Source organism: Vigna angularis, chromosome 9, assembly GCF_016808095.1.
Source record: "Vigna angularis cultivar LongXiaoDou No.4 chromosome 9, ASM1680809v1, whole genome shotgun sequence".
NCBI classification, from domain to species: Eukaryota; Viridiplantae; Streptophyta; class Magnoliopsida; order Fabales; family Fabaceae; genus Vigna; species Vigna angularis.
Genome location: NC_068978.1, coordinates 7,519,965 through 7,531,224, shown reverse-complemented (window position 1 = coordinate 7,531,224; position 11,260 = coordinate 7,519,965). Strand labels below are relative to the sequence as shown.

Here is an 11,260-nt window from a genome sequence, read left to right as displayed (position 1 = left end):
CTCGAGACTTCTCCATCCTCTCCGCTTCATTGTTAGGACTCATACTTGAGGATGATTGATAGGAGATGGGGTAAAACTGGCTTGCACTCTTGCATGTTGAAGCGCCGCAAGACTTTCAGTAAGTTTTACTTCTGAGAAAGCCAAATCTTCCTATCTTTTTTCTGTCTCGGTGAATTTGCATCCCTAAAATCTTGTTTGTCGGTTCCAAGTCCTTCATATCAAACTCCCTAGCCATTGTTCAACCTACAAACCAAGTTTTCTTGTTCTTCAAAGCCTTCTGGTTGGAGCATCATTTTATTCCTGCTTAACAATAACCTTGTGAATGGTGAAACTCACAGGCAATACCCCTTCACATTGTTAGCATATCCAAGCACTTAATTCTTTCCCCAGTTTCAAGCTTGTGCTTTAGTGTCCTTGAACTGGTAACAACACATTTGACTTCCTCTTGGTGTAATACACTCAAACTTCTGGAATAAACTTTGCTTCTCCTAGGAATAACTCCGGTGATTCCCTTACATCAGAATGAACCAAGTCTTCTTGTGTTTTCTTTTCTGGTAGTCAAACTAGTAAACCTCGATCTATGTTTAAGCCTGGGTACAAATTACGTTCTGCCTTGCAAACTTCACTCTGACATTTGTCCAAGTACGATGTCACGTCAACACCGCTTCTTCTTGACTTGTCGATGTAACCATTGCATTAGCCTTTTGCAACGTATCTCCCATAAGCATATGCCATGATCTTCTGAGCTTTTATGACTTACCAGACCTCCCTTCTTTCTCACAGAATATTTTCATCCTCTGAGGTATTTGCCATACAACCTTGTGAGGTTGATGCCTCAGAGTTCTTTCTTCCACTCTTCCCGTGCCAACATTCTTTCTTGACATGCCCCCTCTTACCACAATTGTAGCATTTGAGATGCTTCTTACTTTGAGATATATCATGGGACTGACTCCCACTAGACCCATATTTCGTTGATTTTCCTCTCATCATCACCAAAGCTTGTGTTTGCTTTGAACTTTCCAGCATGTCTTCTTTGTTCCTTCACCTGGATTCTTCTTCAAGAATTGCTCTGGCAACATCCTCAAAGTGCAGACTACCTTCAATATTATTATTCGTAATATTCATGATGAGTTGATCATACGAGTCGGGTAAACTCTGCAGTAGAAGCTCCGCGCGTTCATTTTCAACTATGTTGAAATCAGCCGCTGATAGTTGGGCAAACAAAGTGTTCAGATGGTTGATGTGGTCCGTCACCGTTGTGGACTCACTCATCCGGAGAGTGTAGAGTTTCCTCTTCATGAATATTCTTGTGTGGAGAGACTTCACCTCATATAATTTTATGAGGGCATCCCAAATCTCCCTTGCTGTTTCTTTTTCCGCCACACTGGATAACACTGAATCTGCCATTGATAGGTGCAAATTCGCGATGGCGTTATTGTCAATTTCTTTCCACTTCTGCTCTGTCATTTCTGCGGGTTTTCCTTCAATTGCAGCTATGCAATTGTCCTTTCTCAAAATTGCCTTCATCTTCAATTTCCACAACGCAAAATTGTTGTCAAAATTGTGAAGAATGAAGTCCCACATTGGTGGGAACTTCTAAAGTGGTATGGCAAGGTGGTTATAAAAGAAACCCCTTGCCCCCTTTGTAACATCATCCCATTCTCTCATGTTCTCTCCTTTCTTGTATTCTCATAATTTTGAGAAGTTCTGATAGGAAGAGAGAGGTGTTGTAAATTTCTTCCATTAGTATAAAAATTCCATTTTGTCTATCATCGGTATTTTTCTCTTCTCTATTTTAGTTGTGTGTGCTTGTGCTGTATGACTGATACCCAACAGTGGTATTAGAGCTATTGGTTAGTATTCCGCTGCAATTGTCATTAGAATAGTGTTGGTAAAATTCTGAGTATGCTCTGTGGTTGCGATTTAATCCGATCTTCCACATCAGAAAAGAGTTATTACTGGAAACGTTTGGTAGTGTGAAAGTGCTGTCTGAGAAAGTTCTGGCTAGGAAAGACTTGGTACTTAAGAGTGTCCGTTTGTGACCCACCTCTCTTTCCTGGGAACTTCTTGGTGCTTTACTTCACGGTCTACCTATACTGTTCCAGTAGACAATACTATTCATAGTGAGAAGTGCATAAGCCGGTTCTTAAAAACCATGACAACAAAATACGAGATAGAGAGGTGTTGTAAATTTCTTCCATTAGTATAAAAATTCAATTTTGTCTATCATCGATATTTTTCTCTTCTCTATTTTAGTTGTGTGTGCTTGTGCTGTATGACTGATACCCAACATTCGGTGGAGAGCCTCCACTTCCATTACATGCTATCTTACCAGAACTGCAGTCTCCGGTAGCACAAGAGAATTTTTCGTCGGTGGTGCAGAGTGTATGGCCCCAGATTCGACCCAACCAATTCACGGGTACATTGACACTGGAATTTTCACCGCTTGGCAAAACGAACCCCGTGGTTGAAAGACTGACCTTACTGCTCAGAGCTGGCCACACCGTTTAATTGTTTTTTTTTTAATTTTTTTAAATATTATATTTTAATTAATTTATAAAATACTTACATATTTTATTTTTTGATAATATATTACAAAAATTAATTTTATTTATTTTATTAAAAAATTATTATTAATTTAACTAAATTATAATATTTTTTTAATTAATTATATTCAACGACCACATTCGTTTAAGTGTTTTTTTTAGGTTTTTTAAATATTTATTTTAATTAATTTATAAATTACTTAAATTTTTTTATTTTTTTATAATTTATTACGAAAATTAATTTTATTTTATTTAATTAAATAATAATTATTAATTTAATTAAATTATAATATTTTTTAATTAATTATATTCAAATATGTGCCACATCCGTTTGTTAGTTTTTTTTAATTTTTAGTTTATTTAAATATTATATTTTATTTAATTTATATATTATTTAAATTTTTTTGTTTTTTATAACATATTACGTAAATTAATTTGTTTTATTTAATTAAATAATTATTATTAGGTTTAATACCTCTTTTGGTCCCTCGAAAGAGATGGAATGTTCAAATTCGTCCTATTTTTTTAAAAAGTTAAAAAGGGTCCTAACTTGTGAAAAAACTGTTCAAGTTAATCCTTTTTGGTTACGGCGTCAAATTTTTAACGGTGCAGCTGCCACCCTGGACAAAACATAATGATGTGTCTAGTTTATGTCATTGAATGACAGTGTGATGTTAAATGACGTGTAAAATTTAAATTTTAAAAAAAATAATTTGACAAAGGTAAGGGATGCTTTGCTCTATATGAACATAGACTAGGACCTCCTATACTCTCACCATATAACACATCCTTCTCTAATTGAGAGTGGACAATTATTAGAGTTTTAGGATAACCACCAACAACAGGACCCTCAACATCAACATATACACTAATATCATACCAATATAGAATCTCTCCATGAGACTCATATCATGCTCATTTTCCTCAACTCATGTCATACTATTACAAAATCTCCTCATAAAACTCATATCATGTTCAGATTCATAATTTCATATCAACATCATAAAATACATTCAACACAGAAATCATACAAGATAAATATAGTACAAACAAATCAATAATAAAATGTTACTATAAATGGTCACCGGAGAAGAATCAAATGTTTGACAATCATTAAAATAAACTTAATAAAAATTCTTGGGGAAACAAGAAGTTGAATCTGGCAGAGCCGGTTACACAACTTCTCATCCTTCCAGGAATACAACGTAATTAAATAATAAGAATAATGACAGGTTTGGGGAAATAAGAAGTTGAATCTGGCAGAGCCGGTTAGACAACTTCTAATCCTTCCAAAAATAAAAACGAATAAGGAAAACAATATAAAGTATGGAGAAACAAGAAGTTGAATCTGGCAGAGCCGGTTAGACAACTTCTCATCCTTCCAGGAATACAACGTAATTAAATAATAAGAATAATAACAGGTTTGGGGAAATAAGAAGTTGAATCTGACAGAGCCGGTTAGACAACTTCTAATCGTTCCAAAAATAAAAACGAATAAGGAAAACAATATAAAGTATGGGGAAACAAGAAGTTGAATCTGGCAGAGTCAGTTAGACAACTTCCAATCCATCCATAAACAATTAATAGCATACATATGCACAACATAATCAACATCACATTTTACAACTATCACACTTGGATCTAAACACAGAAGCATGTTCTCATCAAAAATTCAAAATCATACAGAAACAAAATACTTCACACTCAAGATTTAAGATCAACCAAAACCAACATATACAAGACTCAAAATAATACCAAACAAAATGTAACTTCCCTTACCTCTATTCCAGACTTCTCTTGATCCGAATTGGTTTCCCCGAAAACTCTTCAGAATCTCTACTCTAAAATTTCTTCCTACTCTAAAAACTTCCTAATTTCTTCTTTTCTCAAAATTCTCTCTACTTCTTGGTGCAAAAATTTCATTTCCCAAGTTTGCTATGTATAGGCCAAAATTTTGGCACTATTTTTTTTTTTTTACTATTCCTTATTTTATTAAAAAAAATATTATTTTAATTCAAATTCTATCTGATCTTTTTTACACCAACGTGGCTTTCTTATCTCTTTGGCACTATTTATTTTTTTTTTATTATTCACTTTTTTTTTACTATTCACTATTCACTTTACTATTCACTATTCACTTTACTATTCAATTTTCTAAAAAAAAAAATCCTAAATAAGTTATCAAAAATTTGAAACTCTCCTTCTAGAATTACTATAATTTTATATCCAAAATTTACATTTTTCTATCCATTAAAATAATTACTACAAAAATAATTGCTATGATTTATTACAATAGATAACATTTTTATTTATTTATTTATTATTTTTTTTTTTGGACTTTACAAAAAGTATGATAAAGTAACGTTGATAATGAAAGTGTTATAAAACAACTAGAGAAAAGAAGAAAGAGAAAAAAAAAGCATAAGAAAGAACATAGATTAGTTTTCTGTATCTTATTATTAATAGAAAAATCTTTTTTATAGATAAAAATATAATAAAAAATACAAATTAAATAATTAATATAAATATTTAAATCTCACAAAGAATTTTATCCTTATATTTATTATTTATTAAAGTGAGACACTTAAAAAAAAAAGTATTTTTAATTAGTGTTTTCTTTTTAGCTGTTAAGGAAATGACTATAAATATACTAATTTTTGTTAATTTATTTTAACCGCCACATTTTTTCCCCTAAAACTTTTGTACTGATATGTTAAGTGTTTAAGTATTCTTTATTACTTGAAAGTTAATTTTTAAAACTTAAACATAATAATCGAAATTTGCAGTTCCAGAACTACTATGGTGAGAAATGCGTGTGGCAGAGTGTGATCCTAAAATGATCAGTTGACTAATATGAACACCCACGATGTCGTCAAATTTTCACGTCTTCTCAACAACGAGATTCGCATTCTCTAGGTACAACTTCTCTTTTCTATTTCTATAATCCTAAACCTATTGATTAAGCTATTAGTTTGATGTGTTCGTTTTCGTCTTCTTAACATTAGGGTTTCTGAGTTTAATTGAAATTTTGCTTTGGCTGGAGGAAGAGTTGAAGAGGACCGATCTGAAATTGGAATCTTATAGATCAAGGATATTCAGGATATTTAGAGAATTGTTGATCTTCAATTAGTAAGATACCATACAATGACTTTGTATAACAAAAATAAGCACCTAGATGATTAATCCTGAGTGAACGGAAAAAAATGGTTTGTAGAAATTAGCAACTTTCATTGAATTGGCGAGTTTTGGGTGGCGATGCTCTAATGCTTTTTATTAGGTTTTAATTTTTGATATGTTGGGTAACATTATTTATCATGTGTAGTGGGGGAAATATGAGCTATTAGAAGCAGCGTAAAAACGACTTCTTGTCCATCTTTTAGGAAATAATTATAATGAGTTTCGCAATCACGAAATTTAGGTAAGAGCTCTGCTTTAGTTTATTATAATTGATGTTTCATTTTCGTTTCATTTTTCCTTTTATAATAAATAATTGTACACCAATTAAATATGGTTGACTCAACAATTACATGGAATAGATTTTGTATTTCATATCCTTCATTGGTTATGTTTTTCCTTTAATATATGTGAGCTTATTTGGAGGAAATGCCTTTTATTAGCTTCCTATGCAAGCACTTTTATTGAAAAGAATATGTAGCCAAACATATTTTCATATATCTATGTTATAGTAGGATGGAGTGCCCAAAATACTTGATGATGATGTGTTGACCCTGTTATAAAGATGATAAGTATGCTGCAAAAGATGATTTTGTCTTTCAAGCCATCAGATATAACAAAACCAAGTTTGAAGTCACTCCTACAGTTTGAAGTCACTCCTACCTTATGTTTCTGAAAATCAGGTGGTTCAACTTCTTGAGCGAGTCCATCATACTCTGTTTGGCTGTTTTTTGACATGTATACATAGTTCTAAACAATATTTATCCTCAATGTCACAAATTATCTTCTTTAGTTAGTTTGTGGTCGTATTGACATACTCAAATAAGGTTTCCATTAACTTTGGTATTTCTCCTAATGTTCTAAAGTCACACAAGAATTATTGCTTTGATTTAAAGATGCATTGATGACTCAAACTCTGTAACCTTGTTTTTATACTTTTTTTTTTTAGAATTTATTTCATTTTCAGGGATAGTAAAAATTTGTTAAATGCTATTATTTACTTTGTATGACAAATAAATATAGAAATAGAAAGATGAATATGTGAACCTGTGATTATGATAACTCATTATCAAGAGAATAATTAATTGTTGACATCCATAATGATATTCACAATGTCACTGGTCATTAAGGTTCCTATTATATGAATGTTTGGCCAAGCGCCTCTGCTTCATGTTTTGAACTAGAACTTTGCAATTTGAAGTTATTGTGTGATAAACTAGTTAGATGCTGTTGTAGTTGATTTATTTATTTATTTTATTTAGTAAAAGTGTAAAACTAATTGAGTTGTAGCCAAATTAAAATTGTACTCCTCTTGCAGCATATCAAATAAATCAGCGTTTTTTTATTTCTTTATATTATATATCAATTATTATATACCAATTATCAAATAAACATAATGAGAAAATCAGCTTATATTTATTTCTATAAGATGGAGCATTGTCTGATATTTTAGCATGTGTATACGTTATCTCTTATTTATTTATTTTTTTGTTTTTATTTGATTTATATTTACAGAGTTTTAATAATAGGTGTTGTTTCTTGTCTGTGTACGCAAACTGAAAATGTTTACAAGAATGTGAACAGGAAGATTGAGAAAGGAGTTGCTTGTCCCACATGTATATCAGTAAACAACGTAGTCTGCCATTTCTCTCCACTAGACAATGACGAGTCAGTGTTGAAAGGTGATATATTGAAAAAGTAAATTTTTTAGAGCATTAATTTGTGATGTGTGGTTGGAAAATTGAGTCTTTGGATTTTGTTATTGTTTGGAAGTTGATGGTTGTTTCTTTGGTTGGTGTGGTGATAGGGCTACTCATATAGATGGTTTTATTTCTTCTGTAGCTCACACCCATGTACTTCAAGAAGGTCCTATTACAGGAAGGGCAGAAGATGTCATTGCTGCTGCAAATACTGCTGCAGAGGTGGCCTTGAGGCTTGTCAGGCCAGGAAAGAAGGTAATCAACTGTAACTAGTTTTTATTCTAGTTGCATCTTTGTAATGGGTTGATTTGGATTTTACAACATGTTGCCTTTCTTGAGTGTGTACCTTTCAGTGATAGTTGTAAATTCAAGTGATATGTAAGCATTAAAATTGGAGAGAAATTAGTTTGTTTCATGTGTATTATTTGAAGGAATTTCATTGCTCTGTTATGTGCCTTGTTGATTTTGATCTCTAAATTATGCAAACTGTCATGAGCTACGGATAAACTCCGATGAAGCTTAATTGTCATAGTTACACTGATAGAGGTCATTTATGGTTTTTCTCCCATGGACTTTCCAATTGAGTACATTGCTCATCTTTGGAACTCATCTTGACTGTAGTGTGTTGTGCATTCTACATGATGAATTTTGTCTTGAATTTGCATCGAAGACTTGATTTGATTTTTGTTCTTGTGAGAAATAGAGAAAATTGGGAGAAAATATCCCTTGTGTGTGTAGCATACACATAGGATAATTTATTTATATTGTAAGATATGGGCCAATACCCTTAATACAGAATAGGCTGAGCCCAAATAATAGAAACACACATCTTAACATCTAACAGTTCTAATTGAAATTGTTCTATATCTCTTATTTCTTTCCAGTTTTCCATGTTCTCTTAAAACTATCCTAATGTGGTTTATTTTATATTGTAATTTGTTAGGTTCCTGGGTTTGGAACCTAACAAGAAAACACTCAAAAGATAGAAACATAAATGAAAGAATGACTTTTGTTATTATTCACCGTAAACGAATCTCTTTACAAGGACTGGGTTTGGGAGCATAACCTCCCTCTAGAGAGCCTAACCTCCCTCCTCAGGATGACAAACCTTGTTAGACTACAATCAAAACAATCGACCCCCCACTACAATTGATTATTTGCTATTTATACAACCAATAACCCCGCTCTTCCTAACTGCTAAGGCAGTTAAGGCAGTTAGGCATTTAATGTTTTATTCCTTCACTCGTAAACTCTCCATCCCTAACATTACACCCCTCTGCCGAACAACCTTGTCCTCAAGGTTGGAAACGGGAAACTTGTCCACTTGGTCTCTCCTGCTGATACCGTTCGGCCGCTCGGTCTGTTATCGCTAACCCTTAACCTCTCGGTCTGTTATCGCTACCCATTAACCGCTCGGTCTGTTATCACAACTGCTCGGTTTGTTATCCGTTACCGTTCAGCTTGATCAGGAGGCTTGGGTGGTTGCAAATCCTCCTCTTCATCGTCTTCCTCATCCTCTGCTAAGAGTACCACCCGCAGGCTCCTTTCTGGACAATGGTGATTGGGCGCGAATGGTCCTCCACATCGAAAACATCGTCCCTCTTCTTTTCTCTTCAGGAACTCAGGATAGGGCAGGTTCCTCACCGTTCAGCCTCTATTGTCGCTCCCGCCCATACCGTTCGGTTGCCCCACCTTACCTTTCGGTTTCATTACACTACTCGTTGCGACTTCTTCTCTTCTCATCGATCATCCGCTTTCTGCCCCGCTCGATCGACTCGGATTTGGGTGATTAATCTCGTTTCTTGTGTCTGCCCCGATCCCGTTCCCACGATTGCAAACTCTTGGTTGCATTCCAACTTCCCCCTTTCGTCCTGAGTGCCGCGTCCTCCACGTCTCTCGCGATTCTCATCGCCACCGTCAACTCCTGGGGGTCCTGAATGCGCACCTGCCCCTTGATGTCCTTGCGCAACCCGGCAAGAAAATAACCCAACACCTGCTCCTCCGGTATGCCACGGGTTTGCCCTACCAACACCTCAAATTCGCGAATGTACTCTTCCACGGTTCCCTCCTGCCGCAACGTCGCCATTCGTTCGAATACAGACCCTCGAAATCCTCTCCAAAATCGGCCGATCATGGTTGCCTTAAGGCCCTCCCATGAACGATTGGTGGCCTTTTGCTTCCAGAACTTGAACCAGTAACTCGCGCTGCCCTCCATGCTGATATACGCGAGTTCCGCCTTATCTTCCTCCGCTACCTTCTGGATATCGAAAAATCATTCCGCCCGATTGATCCAACTGTGAGGTTCCAGCCCTTCGAACGTGGGTAAGTCCACCCTCTTCCTCCAGTTATGTTGCACCCCTTGATGATCGTCGCTCCCTCTTCCTCCAGTCTCCTCATCGCGCCTCCCCAGATTATCATTTACGGATGTTTGACTTCCATCCGAGTCTCCGTCATGGTTATTAGTCTGCGCCTCCATCATCCGTATTAATTGTTGCAGTTCCCGTCGTACAGCGGCGGACTCAGCCTTCACCCCTTCCATCGTAATCTCCAACGCCTCCAATCTTCCCTCCGTCGTTCTCTCCATAACTCATTCTTGTGCCCAATTTGGGATCCGGTAGTTTCTTGATCCTTCACCCCCACTTCGAAACGGCAGGTCAGACCAATTGTTAGATTCCTGGGTTTGGAACCTAACAAGAAAACACTCAAAAGATAGAAACAGAAATGAAAGAATGAGTTTTGCTATTATTCACCGTAAACCAATCTCTTTACAAGGACTGGGTTTGGGAGCATAACCTCCCTCTAGAGAGCCTAACCTCCCTCCTCAGGATGACAAACCTTGTTAGACTACAATCAAAACAATCGACCCCCACTACAATTGATTATTTGCTATTTATACAACCAATAACCCCGCTCTTCCTAACTGTTAAGGTAGTTAGGCATTTAATGTTTTATTCCTTCACTCGTAAACTCTCCATCCCTAACATAATTTGATTAATTTTTCTCTGTATGATGACGAAATCATAGGCTATGGATGAACTCCAATGAAGCCTGCTTTTTTCATAGTTACACTGACAGAGAATTGTTGATTTTCTATGCCATTATGTTCTTGGTGTTTTGCCTTTGGTCCTTGAAAGAGGCATTGTTTGAACAAGATTATTATTTATCCATCACATCAGCTTGCTCACCCTTTTCTATTGACAATAAGCTTGAATCTTGGACTTCTGCTTAATGATTTTATTTGATGGACAGGGATGCTGAAGAATTGGCTGAAGTTGAAGCTAAATTGGGATTATGATGAAAGAGGATCTTATTGAAGGGTTCTCAAGTGTTTTTCCTTTTGTAACATTTAATATGTTGCTATTTAATATTTGTGTTATGAAAAAGTAATTAGTTATATTTATTTTCAATATAATAAATATTTATATTTTAACTTGCAATAACGAATATAAAAAAATATTGTTTATATTCGTTCAAAAGTCCATTGTTTCAGTTGCGGTTAGCTCTTTGAATTTGATATGATATTTGTTCTTGTCTTTTTCTTTTCTTTGGTGGATTTTGGCTTGTTTTGTATTGAATGAGAAGGTAGATGATGCAGGGTAGTTCGAGAATTGCAAACAAAACTGAAAAAGCCTCAAGAAAGAAAATTGGCTTTGAAAAAAGATGTGATGCAATGTCACTGTTTCTGTTCCTTGTCCTTGTTTAGGGTATCACTTTGTGGTTTATTATATAGCTGAAACTGAGCTCAATTTTCTATATCTCCCTCCATACTTTGATGTATGAATTTCTCAAGTCCACTCTTGTATTGGGAGGTGCTTATAAAAAATTCTCGAGAATGAGTAT

At 35.0% G+C, this 11,260-nt stretch overlaps 1 protein-coding gene across 23 annotated transcripts; it reads left to right on the top strand.

Annotated features, from left to right (window-relative positions):
- Positions 1-5,297: 5,297 nt before the first annotated feature.
- LOC108347023 (ERBB-3 BINDING PROTEIN 1) lies at positions 5,298-10,850 on the top strand. 23 transcript variants are annotated; one of them, XM_017586123.2, is made up of 7 exons: positions 5,301-5,462; positions 5,552-5,675; positions 5,869-5,964; positions 6,236-6,403; positions 7,236-7,402; positions 7,563-7,675; positions 10,670-10,850. In XM_017586123.2, exons 4-7 carry the CDS (start codon positions 6,387-6,389, stop codon positions 10,676-10,678), a joined length of 306 nt encoding a protein of 101 aa, XP_017441612.1. In that variant the 5' UTR covers positions 5,301-5,462; positions 5,552-5,675; positions 5,869-5,964; positions 6,236-6,386; the 3' UTR covers positions 10,679-10,850. The 23 variants fall into 23 exon arrangements, 14 of the variants coding, with proteins under 14 accessions (XP_052724849.1, XP_017441606.1, XP_017441612.1 ...); XM_052868884.1 differs by having other exon boundaries at positions 6,233-6,403; XR_008245436.1 differs by lacking the exon at positions 6,236-6,403 and having other exon boundaries at positions 5,298-5,462; positions 7,294-7,402.
- The last annotated feature ends 410 nt before the right edge of the window (positions 10,851-11,260 follow it).